Source organism: Melopsittacus undulatus, chromosome 7 (assembly GCF_012275295.1).
Source record: "Melopsittacus undulatus isolate bMelUnd1 chromosome 7, bMelUnd1.mat.Z, whole genome shotgun sequence".
Taxonomy (NCBI): Eukaryota; Metazoa; Chordata; class Aves; order Psittaciformes; family Psittaculidae; genus Melopsittacus; species Melopsittacus undulatus.
The window spans coordinates 2,260,135-2,277,459 of NC_047533.1; the positions used below are offsets into that span (position 1 = coordinate 2,260,135).

Consider the following 17,325-nt stretch of genomic DNA (forward strand, 5'->3'; position numbering starts at 1 on the left):
TGATATATCCATTAATTACACACCCAAAAAGAAAGTGTGCTAACATCACAACCTGCTGATAAAGTTGAAGGGGTCCATCAATGAAAATACACAAAAGAACCACAAAAAAAGAACACCCTGATGATCTTCAGCACTGCTGTTATTATCCAGTAACACCAGGGAGATAACATTTCTCAATTTACCTCTGCTCTGGAGCCAGGCTGAGAGAGCTGGGCTGGGGCAGCCTGGACAAGAGAAGGCTCCTGAAGGGGAGAGCCCAGAGCAGCTCCAGTGCCTAAAGGGGCTGCAGGAAAGCTGGAGAGGGGCTTGGGACAAGGGCCTGTAGGGACAGGCCAAGGGGAATGGCTTGAACCTGCCCAAGAGAGGGGAGACTGAGCTGAGCTCTTAGGCACAAGCTCTTCCCTGGGAGGGTGCTGAGGCGCTGGCACAGGGTGCCCAGAGAAGCTGTGGCTGCCCCATCCCTGGCAGTGCTCAAGGCCAGGTTGGACACAGGGGCTTGGAGCAGCTGCTCCAGTGGAAGGGGTCCCTGCCCAGGGCAGGGGTTGGAGCTGGAGGAGCTTTAAGGTCCCTTCCAACACAAACCAGGCTGGGATTCTGTGATGCTATTAGGGACTGAGAAGAACGTTCACTACCAAGACTGGGAGCTCATCATCTGGAAGCAGAGGATGTGAAAGAACAAGGTGTATTAGTCCATTTGAAAATGAATAAGGACTATTAATTACTGCAGCCACGAGAATGAGCAAAACAAAACAGTTCTAGCACAATACAAAGCAGATCTAGTAAGGTCTGTAAGAACTCAGAGATACCACTCTGCAAAGCAGTGGCAAGCACTGATCTCCATGACCTTACACATGGCTGACCAAAAGTATACAAGAGAGATTAATATAAGTGAGTGCAGTGGAAAAACAAATGAGGCAATTGAACCTGAATATCCTGTTTCACAGGATGAGATGAAGAGGGTTTGTCTTGCTCAAGCCAACAAACAGTAAAGGCTGAGAGAGGATATGACCTGTCCTAATTCATCCAGGGAAGCAGGAGACAAACAAGACGATGGAGAGGACATTTAAGCTCAATGACAACACGGACATAGGAAAAGCTAGCAGAAATTCATTCTAAGTACAGGTGGGGTGGAGGCTGCAGTAAACACAGGAAAGCTTAAGGGACTTAAGGGACAGGAGGAAGCACTGCTCTCAAACACCTACAAAGTCCGAACACACAGTTCTGCATCAAGAAATAGCAAACAGATAAATCAGGGGAAGGTACAGTACAGCACTGCTTATGGAAAGCAAACTATCAGCCAACAGAACCTCTAAGTCACATAAAATATGACTTTTTTCTGACCCCTGTGATTACCAATTTGATAACAGAGAAGCCTGACTATTTAAATAAGCCATTAAGTAGATCACAGTGCCCAGCTTTGTACACAGAATGTTACTTTCTCTATTGGAAGCAGTACTTAAATGAAACTATGAGGCATAGTACTCACTGCTTGAGTATCCAGTGACACAAATGTTTTACCTTGCAGCTCTTGCAAACTCCCCCATACGTAAAAATGAGGCTGTGACAATGAAGCAAGACTTTACCAATGTGTAAGTAAAACCTCTCCAGCTGGAAGATAATTGCCAGTACTATAAGTGATATTCCAAAGTACCAAAATGCTGCCCTAAGTCAGCTTACCAAATGGACTGAGCAACAGGACAAGGTTTATCAGTACTTAAACCCCACTGTCTTTACCACTATGTGATGCAGCCCAAGTATCCCTACGAGTTTCTAGAAAGTTCAGGAAATACCTTGAAAAATATCATTACAAAGATCTTTATTCCAGGAGGACCTAATTCCTTGCTCAATATTACAATGTGCATTATTCTTGTTGGAAGTGATCCCTATGGTGAGACTGTGTGACTGATGGGTCTGAACTATCAAGGAAGTAACTGTGAAGTTACCATCTTTCATAGAATTGGTTGAATAAGGGTGAAGGTGGAAGAATTTGGTCCCCACTTTTGGTTAAGCTACTTTAAAAGGAAGAATTCAGAGTCTCACTTGAGTCAGTTCCAGACCAAGAAATACTTTTGCCTTTCAAAGGGCCTCTGTATCACAGAGTACACGATGGGTTGACACTTGAGTTAGCCCAGAGCAAGAAGGTGGCTGAGGTTTCTCTGAATTATTAGCTGCTGTGGTGGTTGCAGAGCCTCTGTGATTGCACTCTGTGATCTATGAGTGTTTTCATGATCCACCAAGCTTCATCAGCACTAACCTTATCATCACAGTCAGTCTGACACCTCAGGCAACACATGTGTTAATGGACTGCACTAAATTAAGGGAAAGAATGAGCTCCATTTCATTCTTGCAGGTACCACCAGTCTTGGGCAGCACAAGGAGAGAGGGGATGGCCCTTGAGCTGTGACTTCTGAGAACAAGATGTTAAAAGGAGACACAAAGAACATTTCCTCTGTTTGCTCATTCCAGGCTCAGGTTTTGGATGCATGACTCAGTTTTCTTCAACATCAATATCTACATGTTTAAAGTCAGACACCCTGTTAGAACACAGCCCTGTTAGTAAAGTGAGCATCCTACTTCATTTCACAGCACAGTTTTAGAGCCACTGATGTTGAGGTTTAACCCCAGCTGGCAGCCAAGCCCCATGCAGCCTCTCACTCATTCCTCCTTGGTGGGATGAGGAGAAAGTGGGAAGGTAAAAGTGAGAAAACTTTTGGCTTGAGATAAAGACAATTTAACAGGTAAAGCAAAAGCTGTGCACAAGCAAAGCAGAACAAGGAGTTTATTCAGCACTTCCCATCACAGGCAGGTGTTCAGCAATCCCCAGGACAGCAGGAATCCATCACAGGTAACAGTGACTTGCAAAGACAAGCACCATCACTCCAAATCATAGAATCACAGAATAGTTAGGGTTGGAAAGGACGGTAAGATCATCCAGTTCCAACCCCCCTGCCATGGGCAGGGACACCTCACACTAAACCATGGCACCCAAGGCTCTGTCCAACCTGGCCTTGAACACTGCCAGGGATGGAGCATTCACAGCTTCCCTGGGCAACCCATTCCAGTGCCTCAGCACCCTCACAGTAAAGAATTTCTTCCTTATATCCAACCTAAACCCCCCCCATTTCAGCCTGAACCCATCACCCCTTGTCCTGTCACTACAGTCCCTAATGAAGAGTCCCTCTCCAGCATCCCTATTGGCCCCCTTCAGACACTGGAAGCTGCTCTGAGGTCTCCACGCAGCCTTCTCTTCTCCAGGCTCAACAGCCCCAACTTTCTCAGTCTGTCTCCATACAGGAGCTGCTCCAGCCCCTGAGCATCCTCGTGGCCTCCTCTGGACTTGTTCCAACAGTTCCATGTCCTTTTTATGTTGAGGACACCAGAACTGCACACAATGCTCCAGGTGAGGTCAAATATTCCCCCTTCCTCCTTCTTCCTCCAGCTTTATATGCTGAGTGTGATGCCATCTGGTTTAGAATACCTCTTGTGTCACAGCTGTGTCCCTCCCCACTCCTTATGCCTCACCCAGCCTCCTCACTGGTGGGGTGAAGAGCAGAAAACGCCTTCACCCTGTGCAAGCCCTGCTCAACAATACCAAAAACACCCCTAAGTTATCAACACTGCTCCCAGCACAAATCCACAATGCAGCCCCATAACCAGCTACTGGGAAGGAAACTAACTCTCCCCTCCAGTGAAACACAGCCCAACTGGGCTGAGGCAACATCAGAAGGCGACGCAATGTTAGATGAGAACACAATGTCAGAGGATAACACATTTTGCTCTTAATCAGCAACATCAACCCCTCTGTCTGCTGCGGAGCTGTACTTAGAGCTTGGACCACAAAGAACAAAGCAAATTGCCCTGAGAGAAACCAAAAAGCTCTTCCAAGTGATGATACACATGGTAACAGCTCCTACCTGGATTTTTATCGGCCAGGTGAAATTGCTGACGTAGACGAAGAAAGTGATGTTGGGATTGTTGCGGAAATCAAACTTCTCATTGGAGAAGCTGTCCTTGTATTCCTTTATATTGGTTCTCGAAACGACTGGCATCTCCTCCCCAGCCTGTGTGCCAGCTGTATCAAATGTCAGAAAGCAACAAAAGATGTCTTAATGCATATTTTAAACGACAAGCAAAAAGGCAAATCATCCCAGATTCTAATGTTACAAAATCAATTACTCATCTGAACATGACTATTCTAAATGATTATCATAGAATGGTTTGGGTTGGAAAGGACCTTAAGATCATCCAGTTCCAACCCCCCTGCCATGGGCAGGGACACCTCACACTAAACCATGGCACCCAAGGCTTCATCCAACCTGGCCTTGAACACTGCCAGGGATGGAGCATTCACAACCTCCCTGGGCAACCCATTCCAGTACCTCAGCACCCTCACAGTAAAGAATTTCTTCCTTATATCCAATCCAAACTTCCCCTGTTTCAGTTTTAACCTGTTACCCCTTGTCCTATCACTAGTCCCTAATGAAGAGTCCCTCCCCAGCATCCTTATAGGCCCCCTGGAAGGCTGCTCTGAGGTCTCCACAACTGACGCTGTATATGCCAACCTATTGCATTACTAATAATCAAATTTGCACCTCTGATGTTTCCAAAATACATTATTGAGATGGAAAACATAATTCTTTTTAACAGTCTATCTCTGCCTCCAGGGCCAACATTTAAGAACTAAACAACAAGTTCATAGGTTGAAAACCAAAACTGTTTCCCCAATTAAATCTGTGTTTCTCAGAAACAGATAACTGAAACAAGCTACCAAGCAACTAGGATCATGCTCATTTTACCTGCAAAACTCGTGGACCACGTAATGTTGAGGTTGAAGTTTTTAGATGCATTGATAAACATGTCCAGGTCTCTGTTTTGCTACAGAGGGAAGAAAACGAAAGCCCATTTTTAGGATAAGCAATTTTACTGTTTCCTCACAAATCTTAGGTGCAAAATAAAATAATCTTGGAATTTGTTACTGACATGAAGACATCAAGCAAAAAGCTATTTACATTTTCTGAAAGCAGTATTCTCCTCCCCAAGGAAAGCATAATAAAGGATAGAACAAGACACGTGCCTAGAATATGAATTGAGACACAAAGTATGGGGTGAATAAGCAGAACTGGAGTAACTCAGAGGTTCTAACAACTGTAAAGAACCAATTGTGGTTCGTTGTGAAATTCTACCATGAAGGTGTGCATATGTATGGCCAAACCAAGGTCAAAAGGTTCTTGCTTTGTGGAACTGGGCAAACATGCACATCACCAAACTAAAGCTGAAGACTCACAGAGCTGTAATGATTCATCACCTCCATGGCCAAGACAGGACAAAAATACATGGAAAGGATGAAGTTTAAAGGGAAAATAGAGAGTTTACCTCTTCAGGTGTTGCTACAAAGTTGATTGCTGTGTAATAGCGATCGTCCTCTTGAGAAAGGCTGAAGGTGAACTGATAGTCAATGAGGAGAGTATCTGTAAGGAATGCATGGACAGAATTATTCCATGTCTTGGAATATACCAAAGTATATTGCATCATGTAATGCAAGGCATGATGCTGCTGAAGTGCTTCTTGCACTAAGAGCATAACCAGGAGTCACCACACTGCTACAAACGATTCCAGTACAAAAGGGACAAAGATTTAAGTTAAGCCTAAAAAGGGAAAAGAGGCAACTTAGATTTTCCAGCAAGAGCCCCCAGCCTTAACCTAAATGAACATTCACACCAATACATTGTAAAAAGCATAAGCATGCCAAGACATTTACTATTTCCTTACCACAATACCTCTATGTTCTAAGGGAATACTACAACAATGAAATAGCTGTGTAATCCCCACTTGCAGGGGACAAAGTTCCACACATTAGATGTTTCTATACACCACTGGACTTCAAAGGGGGGATTTCTACAGAGCAGCAGCTTGATAATGGACCAAGCTACCATCCTACTCCAAATCACATCATCCTCAGTCATGCCAGGACCACTTTTTGGTCTATGCCCTCCTATACTCATGTCTGCCTCAGGCTGGGGTATCACCTCTCCATCAACCAGCAGCGAACAGCCAGTCTGGGGACACATCCACCAGTCTCAGCATCCTTCTGTTAAAACACACTTGTAGGACTTGTACATATTCCCAAAGCCTTGCATAGATTCCAAGCAATAATACATATGAAGCTATAGACTAGGTGTTATTTTTCTCTTATTGCCTCCTGAAGACCCCTTGTTGGATAGACACAAGCTGGATGACCTTCTGATGAACACCACCACCTTCTACCTAACATCTATGAACACTAAGGAACTTTCAAGGAAGAAAACCAAGCGAGGTTATAACACAAGGTTGTTCCTGTAAGAGTTGTTATGCTCTGCCTGTTTCCCTCTTTTTCCCACTTTATCCCCACTGGCAGCAATGAATTTGGTCATGGACATGGGTGACATGGTCTAGTGTGCCTGTGGCAGGAGGTTGGAACTGGATGATCTTAAAGTCCTTTCCAACCCAAACCATTCTATGGTTCCTCCAATGAGACTGTTGTGAGAAGCCATCAGAGCACTTGTTTGCCTGTGGAAGGGGAATCTAAACTTGTTAAAGAAAGCATGAGGATAATTTGTATTGCACAAAATCACTATTTGAGACTTGCATCCTTAAGTCATTTAAGATCTGTGCATGCCAGTGAGCTGATTGCTAATATTTGCAAATAGAAGTTGGAGAGTTTCCATTTAGTAATGTGAATCTTGGCAAAGGATCTTGTGGAGTTGCACAAGAATCCAACTGTTCATTTCAGAGGAAACGTGGCAAGTTTGAAACCTTACCCAGGCTAACATGGAGCAGGATGTTAAACAACACTATTTTACACTTACAACAGTTCTGAAGACACGCTTTGGGTTTGAGTTCTTAGCTATATAGTTTAGTGTTATTCTCCAAAAGACCAGGTTTCATTTCAAAGCTGTGTGAAAAACATTCACAAGTTTGTTCTTACAGATCCAATCATCACACAAACCTTATCAAGAGAAGTATTTTCAGTCTCTTTAAACAATACTTTTGTGAAAACTGAAGGTTTTTAAACTCGTTTTAAATCCTCCCCTTAATCCCCTGTATTTTAAATAGGTGCTGAGGCAACCAAAACTGGCTTCAAATAAGATATTTTAGACTTCAAACACATTTTCTATCTGACAAATAAAACCCCAAGAGTACTCACAGTAACACGTTCCTTTAAGTGGATTTCCCTGATATCTGTTTTCAACTTCACACCTAAAAAGAACACATATTTTTAATAAATGAATTTTTTTCTCTCTCCTTCTATCTATTCCCAGCCACTACAAACCAGAAAACACCACCCAGGCATGTAACAGCATGCAATTAAAAGTAGTAGATGCATTTCGGAGCTACACCAGACTGCTCCAGATCATGGTCACGACCATGGTCCAGGCCAGAAAATCCATGGTCAAAACAAGTTATGCAGCAAGAATTAGATATGAAATCCTGGCTATGAACCTTTGCATCACATGGAATGTATGTATGATATGGTTCAGTGTGTGGTGTGCCTGCCCATAGCAAGGGGTTTGGAACTAGATGATTTTAAGGTCCTTTCCAACCCAACCCATGATTTCATTATGAGCTCTTTGCAATGCATGGAACTGGATTAAAACACCCAAACCAAAGTCTCCATTTACATTTATGGCTATTCCAGGATCTAGTCCTACAAACGCTTACTCATGTGAACAAGCCTTTAAAAATAAACCTGGCAATGAAATTATTTGGAATGAAATTATTCCCACTAACATTACACTAAAAAGCATCTCTGTTCTGTTACAGGGAACCCTGCAGCACATTTGTTGCTCTCAAACTGCTCCATTAAAATGTTGGAACGTCACATTCTTACTTCAGGTATATTTACACTCCCCCAGAACAGCATCAGAGTGCACAGATCATAAAAATCTAACAATTAAGAGGGATAAAGTGAACTGGAGCAAGGCCACAGTAGGCCATGGAGCTGCTGCGAGGGCTGGAGCAGCTCTGCTCTGGAGCCAGGCTGAGAGAGCTGGGCTGGGGCAGCCTGGACAAGAGAAGGCTCCTCAAGGGGAGACCCCAGAGCAGCTCCAGTGCCTAAAGGGGCTGCAGGAAAGCTGGAGAGGGGTTTGGGAGAAGGGCCTGTAGGGACAGCCCAAGGGGAATGGCTTGAACCTGCCCAAGAGAGGGGAGACTGAGCTGAGCTCTTAGGCAGAAGCTGTTCCCTGGGAGGGTGCTGAGGCGCTGGCACAGGGTGCCCAGAGAAGCTGTGGCTGCCCCATCCCTGGCAGTGCTCAAGGCCAGGTTGGACACAGGGGCTTGGAGCAGCTGCTCCAGTGGAAGTGGTCCCTGCCCGTGGCAGGGGTTGGAGCTGGAGGAGCTTTAAGCTCCCTTCCAACCCAAACCAGTCTATCATTCTATGTACAGTTTGTATGGCTGGTGGCATTATTTTTCCACCCCATCCCTTCTGCATGACATTCCTGGTTGAAATGTTCTTAAAAATGGAAATCTTCAGGAAATCATTTTGTTCATGTCATGCCCCTGGGGGAAGCATGGCCGCTTGCACCATCAATGGAGTCAGTCAACTGTCAGCAGGAAGACAGTAGCAGATACATCACAAATACAATGATTAAAAAATGCAGGGATTCTATGCCAGTATGTGCACAGCCTTTTGATTTCAAGTAACAAAGTGAAATGAACTCACAGTTGACACTCATCTCCTTTTATTCCCTTTGTGGTGCAGAAACATTTCCCTGTATTTGTGTTGCAGACGGACGCGTGGCCATTGCATTTGCAAGCTGTTGAGCAGAGGGAGAAAAAGATGCAATGTTGAATGAAGCAAAAGACACTGATTCCATAGCAATTAAGTGCTTTAGTTGCCAAACTGAGAGACATCAACAACTGAAGTGGATACAAAAACCCATTTGGTGCTCTTTGGTTTCTTTGTGATGCAGAAGGCAGCTAGAAATAGAACTGTGCGTCAAAACTGAGTGAGGGCTCCAGGACTGATGATTTGCATGAAATCATGATCAGACTGTGTTTTTTAGCCTCAAAATTTACTTAACTTCCTCTCTTGTTGTTAGATAGTGCAAAGTTCTGTTACAGTTCCGGTGTCCTCAACATAGAAAGGATGTAGAACTGTTGGAACAAGTCCAGAGGAGGCCACGAGGATGCTCAGGGGCTGGAGCAGCTCCTGTATGGAGACAGGCTGAGAAAGTTGGGGCTGTTCAGCCTGGAGAAGAGAAGCTGCATGGAGACCTCAGAGCAGCTTCCAGTGTCTGAAGGGGGTTGGCTATAGGAATGCTGGTGAGGGACTCTTTGTTAAGGACTGTAGTGATAGGACAAGGGGTAACGGGTTAAAACTGAAACTGGGGAAGTTTTGATTGGGTATGAGGAAGAAATTCTTTACTGTGAGGGTGCTGAGGCACTGGAATGGGCTGCCCAGGGAGGTTGTGAATGCTCCATCCCTGGCTGTGTTCAAGGCCAGGTTGGATGAAGCCTTGGGTGCCATGGTTTAGTGTGAGGTGTCCCTGCCCATGGCAGGGGGGTTGGAACTGGATGATCTTAAGGTCCTTTCCAACCCTAACTATTCTATGGTTCTATAACATAAAAGAAAAAGCCAATATTTGAATAGTTTAGGGCTTGGTACCACTTTTCAGTCTAACTCAAAGCTCTTGAGCGGAGACTATTTTTGCAAATCAAGCAAAGCTCGTGGTGACTTTTCCAGAGACAAATAGGCCTTTTAGAAAATAATGGCATTATCAACAACGTCAATGTATCTGCAGCATGAAGTGGACAATGCTATGAAACCACACTGTAAGTGGTTTGAGGCATATACCAAATGTGTCTGAGCTTTAGCCTGGTCTCATGAACTCAACGCCACTCAGTTGTGTTAGAAGCAAAGCAACCTGCCCCTAGACTACATCAGGTTTGTGTCCTGCCCAAAACAGACCAGCTCATATGCTCTGAGCCTGCTTGAGATGCAAACCAATATATGACATTGGGATGTAAGGGAGATGTGCTCCAAAAGAACACTCTCAATCAACATTAAGCTGCTACCATTGATACCCTTTAAGCCTTTTACTCATAAAGAAGTAGAGAAAGTACATGCAAGAACACCCCAAAACCAAACCAACATATCAACAACAAAACCAATACAAGCAGTTGTCTTTGATATAATGTTCACTGTAACTACAAGAATGGATATAACATCTTTTCCCAGAAGGTAGATGCCTTTTATATGTCGTTCTACCAACAAACTGGAAGATGCTTTCATTTGAGCTCCACATGGGAGAGCGTACAATATAAGAAGGGGAAAAGTGCATAGAGAAGATCCTTCATTTGGTGTCCCTGAGCTTGCTGGAAATAGCATGCTTCAAAGGCTGCCAAACCTCCTTGCTATGAAGACATATGCCTTCTCATTAAGAAGACACAAGCCACTCAATGTACCAGCAAATTCTTAGACATGAAGTACCCATCCTATATATCCTTGCCAACCTTGAAGCTTATTTTATGAACCCTTTTGATGTCTTCCTTATATTGGCATGTAATGGAAGCTCTATTGTATCAGGGACACTTAATTGTGCTTCTCAGATGTGGATGAGTGGTTTCCTAGCAGCAACACGGAACGAAATAGGAAGAAGTATAAAGGCCTATTGTGGGAACAAGTAGATTGAAGGGAGATTTGACAAAATAATTGTACTCTGTGAAGCAAACACAATTCTCATTAGTGGCACTTCAACAAAAATAGCCCTTCATACTATTGAGGATGCTCTGTACTTCCTTCCTTACGCTCTGCAAAAGGTAAGCAAGGTGAAACCTGACCAATAGTCAACATTAACATACAGAACAACTAAGAAATCCTGAATTTCATGATGTTTAGATGCAGATCACAGTATCTCGAGTACTCACATTGATGTTTCTTCACCCTGTGATAACCACATGCTTATCAAGGAGAACGAACACCCTGAGATCTCTACTTAAAACAACAGAGTCTATTCATGTCTTTTCCTAGGAGCCCTGTAACTGGAGATTATTGACTAAAGGACTAGAATATGCCCAAAGAGAAATCTTCCCATGGATTTTCAAACAACTATGGAGTTTGGAAACAAAGTATGGACAAGAGGTATTAGACACTGCCATCTACAAATGAGTATTTCTCTCCAGAGTCTGATGCCAGAGCAGAAAGGCACAACTATTGGAAATAACTTCTTGACTGGCCTACAAGGATGCTGGAGAGGGACCTTCATTAGGGACTGCAGTGACAGGACAAGGGGCAATGGGTTCAGATTGAAACAGAAGAAACTCAGGTTAGATGTAAGGAAGATGTTCTTCCCTGGGAGGGTGCTGAGGCGCTGGCACAGGGTGCCCAGAGAAGCTGTGGCTGCCCCATCCCTGGCAGTGCTCAAGGCCAGGTTGGACACAGGGGCTTGGAGCAGCTGCTCCAGTGGAAGGGGTCCCTGCCCATGGCAGGGGGTTGGGACTGGATGATCTTAAGGTCCTTTCCAACCCAAACCATTCAATGATCCTATAACTGTGAAGCATGGTCTGACAATGAACCACCTCACAATGAGTCTCTTTCCACCTTCTTCCCAAGCCATGGGTCAGGATCTTGTTCCAAGATGTTCACAAGGATCTGTGCTCCTCTTCCTGCAGTCATAATGGTCTAGCTTCCCCCATTTATCCACTTTATCCAACCAAAACCCCATTTATCCGCTCCAAGTGCTCCGACCATCCTCTAAGGCCAACCTGGCAGCAGAGAGCAGGCAGGGCCACAGCACTATAGCTCATCATGGGCCACCAGCACACGCTCCACAGAGGCATTCAGAAGCGCTACAGCCGCAGCAATCTGATTTCAGGCATAATAGTGCCTTCCCTTCTCTTGCAAATGACTTCCTTATCTACCCCTAACATATTTTCCTGTGAAACTTTAATCAGAAGAATTCTAAATCCTGAATGCAGAGAAAGTCCCTTGCAGCTATTTTTACATTTGATGTGCTGCATTTCCTGCTCTTCCCGATTAACACTCCTCTACGTTGGACACTACCTAAAAGCAACTGCTGAGGAGTGATTTACCTCCCATTTAGTTATTATCTGCCCAGCTCTGCAAACACCAATGCCCATGATGATATGCAACCAATTCTTTCAGAGAAGTAACTACAGCTTATCAGAGGTCCCTTCCAACCCTGATGATGCTGTCATTCTGTGACATTTATGGTCCCCATGTTGCTGGGGCCACTGGGCTGATGCTACAGATCTACACCTCAAAGTACAAGGACTCACACAAGGCATTCATGTGTGCACAAACACACAGATGCTTGTGCATCAGGGTGGAGGGTATCAACAACCATCTCCAACACAGATGTAACCATGGGCTCTAAAAACAGCACAACACAAAACACTGGACATAGAATACACAAAGTGGAATCAGCACATCATTAATGGGAAAGGACTAGGCTTGGAGGAGGGAAAAAGCTGGAGTTGGCTCTGTTGCCCATCAGCCATTCCTTACGTGAGGAATTGTCCTCTGGAAACCTTCTCATCAAGGAAAATATACAGCAGTGGCTCTGACTGCATCAGACAGATGGTTTCCTCTTGCTTTCCCTTTTCCAACCCACCTCAGTCTTTCTGCCCAGCTTCCTGCTTTCCTCTCTCTTTCACCTTCACAGTAAATACTGTTAAATCACAGCAAATTAAAACCCTGGGTCCAAAGCACTTGAGAGCAAAGCACTTTTGACATGAGCTACTGGTTTCATCTGATAACAAATGAATGCTGTTCCACAGTCTCTCAACACATCTCTGAATTTCTTTTTCAGGCATCTGGATGACTTTAGTCTATCATTCATTATCTCTACAATAAACGGGGTTTGGACAATCCTGATGTGAAAGAGTCCAAAGGAACTTACTCTCAATTTCCATACACATAGAAAAGCAACAAATATCAAAAGGCACGTTGCGATTCAGTGATTAAACCTGAATGAGTAGAATTGTGTCTCTTCTCAGGCCAACTCAGCCTCAATTTATTCACTCCTGCACTTCAAATTATCTTCACACAAAATGAGTTTACATATATCAGTGGTATTTAATCTTGCAGATAATGCTCTGGAATAAAGTGTCAGAGATGCACCTTCTCCTTTGCAGCCGTGCTGTTGTGCTGCCTGCTGTAATTTCATATCCATATCCCTACTGCAGCACCCTTTTCTCCAAGCAAAGCAGCCTCCTCCCTGTCTGTGATCTTTTCACCCCCCTCCTCAAATGCATCCACTTGAAGGTTCTTCATTGCCTCATTTGCCACCAACATGCTCTTCCTTTAGGAAACAGGATGTTCGTGCTCCAGCTACTGACTCTCATCTTCACCCAAAAGGTCAATGGAATTTCATGTATCTCCAAGTATTTTCTACTGGATTGTCTCCACACTTGGAAGGAGCAACTCAAAGTCTTCAATGTCCCCTCATTAATTGTGTTCCCTTATTTCTTCTGAGATGCCTAAAAAACATCCGCACTCTTTTATCTCTGATATCACCCTGACAGTGAATGATGTTATTTGGTTCTCCCTTTCCCATCACTGTATCTAGCCATGGAGGAGGAGGCTGAGGGTTACATGATGATGAAGCAGCAGAGCTGCTTTTGGGATGTCTCCAGAATGTGAGACTGAACTGATCCCGGAGGTTCTACTCAAGCAGCACTGATTTCCAGCAATGCCCTGGACTAAATGAGGTCCTTTACAAGGGCATGCAAGGATAGAACAAGTGGGAATGGCTTTAACCTTGGCCAAAGGAGAGACTGAGCTGAGCTCTTAGGCAGAAGCTCTTCCCTGAGAGGGTGCTGAGGCGCTGGCACAGGGTGCCCAGAGAAGCTGTGGCTGCCCCATCCCTGGCAGTGCTCAAGGCCAGGTTGGACACAGGGGCTTGGAGCAGCTGCTCCAGTGGAAGGGGTCCCTGCCCATGGCAGGGGTTGGAGCTGGAGGAGCTTTAAGCTCCCTTCAACCCAAACCAGGCTGGGATTCTATGAACTGTATCACTCCACCTAACAACAGTCCATTAAAGCTCTTCAGAGTAAGAAGCACCTTCCCATATACTTGTATATCACCTATGACAGCTGGATTCAGGTTTACAACTCATCTTCCCATGCTACAACTACAAAATTCACAGTAATTCTGAATAATGTTGCAAGGTTCAAGGGCAAAATTCCCAATCCCTCATGTTCATTTCTCAGTATTTACCTGGATTGCTCCCTCAAGAAAGATTATTTCCCTGCTTCTTAACTGGATCTTGCACAACCACAAAAACTTCTTCGTGCCAAAGAGACCCACAGCACTTGACAAACTTAAGATGCAGTTTTAACAAGGGTTCACCTAATCCTCAACTGAAATCCAGCCAACTCCTCCGTGCAATATGGCCTTTTATGCCGAGACAATTACAGCAATAAGCACACAACACATTAACCAAATGTAATAGAAGGTGGGATTTAGATAAGCAGGAATTTGTTCAAGACATTGGGATTAACAGTGTTTCTTTTCAAAATGAGACTGTCAGCCACTAAAAATCACATGGTTTTCACTGTGGTCACCTCAAGTTTATGAAGGACAGCAAAAAACCATCTTCATCCCATGCAATGAAGTCAAATTTCATCAAGCACTGCCTATCTTTCATTTGAAGAAACAAGGATTGTGCCTTGCTTGCAGGATAGCCATCACGTATTATCAGGGTATCATTTTGGTTAAGATAGCAGAGGAATGAGTAAAGAGAGAAAACACCAAAGACTTCAGTGCAGGAAGATTTAAGGCATCACTTACGCTGACATGTTCCTCCATTAGTAGGATCACCGTAGTAGCCTGAGATACAAGTTTCACAGTGTTTGCCAGTCGTCAGATTTTCACACTTCTCACAGATGCTTTCATTGACACACTTACTGTGCCCATTACATTGGCAGGCTGCAGGAAAGAGGAAAGGATGAGTATCTGTGCTCATAGTAGTTCATTAGATCCTCAGAGCTCTGTGTTCTGCAGAGCCTGAATGAACCCGTTTCATGCACCTTCCAAATTGGTTCATGCAGTCTTGCTAGAGACCCATGAGCTCAGAAAGGTGTGTGTTGAAAACATGAGATTTAAAGTAATACATGAAAAACCAAGCTCCAAAACATTATGTGCATACTGGGAAGACAGGATGGGAAGCAGCTGGTGGGACAGGTTTACAAAGAGGAATGGAGAAGAAAGGGTTTAGCAGCAGTCCATGTAATTTCACTCCATACGTTTGGTGTCAAAAGTGTTATTTCAGAACCCCCCTGAGCATTACTAACAGCTAAATCACCCTTCAGAGAGAGAACTGCCTTCTTTTCCAACAACCCTAAGCCAAATAAGCAAACTAAAGTTAAAAACTCAGTAAAGGTTTGCACAGAAAGGGAACATTTCACTGCAGTAATGCATAGTAAGCCTTGATTCAGCTCCCCTGCAGATACTTGCATCACTCCTTCCACCTCAAAAGGTGTTATTTTTGTCTTCCAAGCTCTTTTCGTCCCTCCATGAACAGGAGGGACCACAGACAACACAACAGTCTGAAACAGTCTCTCCCCTCGCATTTAATTGTTGCTATGGTTGAATTATTTGAACAATTAAACATTGCTCATTTACCTGGACACTGAATAAAGGACCAATTAGAGTTTTTCTCCACAGCACACATGCTGACATTGAGGATGGGCTCCAAGCTATGTTTCCCTGTTGAGGATGGGGTTGGCATCTTCACCGGACCTCTGTAGAAGCCTTCAATGCACTTCCCTTTGCCTGTGTTGCTCGGATCCGTGCACCAACCGCAGCCAGGCTGCTCCAGACAGTGAGCACACGTGCAGTAACCTGAGCAGTTTTCAGCTATAAAGACAAAATCAAACATCAAATTGTGGCATAAATCACTGGCCCAAAACACAGACAAGAATGGAAATAGAAACCCTTTGATGTCCTTTCCGACCTTAAGCATTTATGGCACCAAATCTGTAAATATTTATTCTGATATTCACATTAACATATATATGAGAATCATAAAACGGTTTGGGTTGGAAGGAACCTTGAAGATCATCCAGTTCCAATGCTCTAGTTGAACACTGCCAGGGATGAGGCAGCCACAGCTCTCTGGGCACCCTGTGCCAGCGCCTCAGCACCCTCACAGGGAAGAACTTCTGCCTGAGATCTAATCCACATCTCCCCTCTGTCAGTTTAAGGCCATTCTCCTTGTCTGAGCCTTACATGCCTGAATGAGTACATAGATATAGATATACATATACATATATACACATACACACTCATTGAATTAATACATATATATTCATTCATATCAGCATATTTGTTATGGTTGCCCCATCCCTGGCAGTGTTCATGGCCAGGTTGGATACAGGGTCTTGAAGCAACCTGCTCTAGTGGAAGGTGTCACTGCCTATGGCAGAGGGCTGGAGCTGGATGTTATGAAACAACACAATACACACACATAAAGGTTTTTTCTAACCATTGCACACCACCCACTGAAACCAGAGGTTAATGTTCCCAGCTACAAAAGATGTCTGATTTACAACACATCAGATGATAAAATCAGCCATCTGGAAGCAAAGACTAAAAACCAGTTTGTTTACTCGCTTTGAGTCTCTTCTTACCATAGGCTTTAATATCCCATGCTACTCTTGAAAGTATTTATTGAGCCATATTCATAGAACACAAATAGAGATTGAGATCTGTCTTAGGATGCCCAGAGTGTCACATGCAGATAGATGCCTGGGTCCAGCAATCAGCTATATCAGGTAAAATCCATCCTCATCCTTTCACCATTCCCTTCCCAAATGGTATCGCATTTCAGTGGTGACAAATTCTTTCCATACAGAAATGTTTCTCTATTCCTTTCCCCATCCCATCTTAGAAAAGATATTTTAGATTCTTGGTGTTCCATCTTGATGTTTCATAGAACCATAGAATGGTTTGGGTTGGAAGGGACCTTAAGATCATCCAGTTTGAATCCCCCTGCCATGGGCAGGGACACCTCACACTAAACCATATCACCCAAGGCTTCATCCAACCTGGCCTTGAACACTACCAGGGATGGAGCATTCACAACCTCCCTGGGCAACCCATTCCAGTGCCTCAGCACCCTCACAGTAAAGAATTTCTTCCTTAGATCTAATCTAAACTTCCCCTGTTTCAGTTTGAACCCATTACCCCTTGTCCTATCACTACAGTCCCTAATGAAGAGTCCCTCTCCAGCATCCTTATAGCCCCCCTCAGACACTGGAAGCTGCTCTGAGGTCTCCACGCAGCTTCTCTTCTCCAGGCTGAACAGCCCCAACTTTCTCAGCCTG

General features: G+C 44.2%; 1 protein-coding gene across 1 annotated transcript in view; it reads right to left on the reverse strand.

Moving 5' to 3' along the window:
- The window catches only part of ATRN (attractin), a 173,494-nt gene that overhangs the window by 72,476 nt on the left and 83,693 nt on the right, over positions 1-17,325 (reverse strand). Inside the window, exons 18-24 of the mRNA XM_034064576.1 lie at positions 15,623-15,856; positions 14,789-14,926; positions 8,699-8,792; positions 7,184-7,236; positions 5,374-5,468; positions 4,797-4,875; positions 3,915-4,072 (exon numbers count right to left, since the gene is read on the reverse strand). Of these exons, the coding sequence (XP_033920467.1) occupies positions 3,915-4,072; positions 4,797-4,875; positions 5,374-5,468; positions 7,184-7,236; positions 8,699-8,792; positions 14,789-14,926; positions 15,623-15,856 (851 nt within the window). The remainder of the gene's footprint in view (positions 1-3,914; positions 4,073-4,796; positions 4,876-5,373; positions 5,469-7,183; positions 7,237-8,698; positions 8,793-14,788; positions 14,927-15,622; positions 15,857-17,325) is intronic.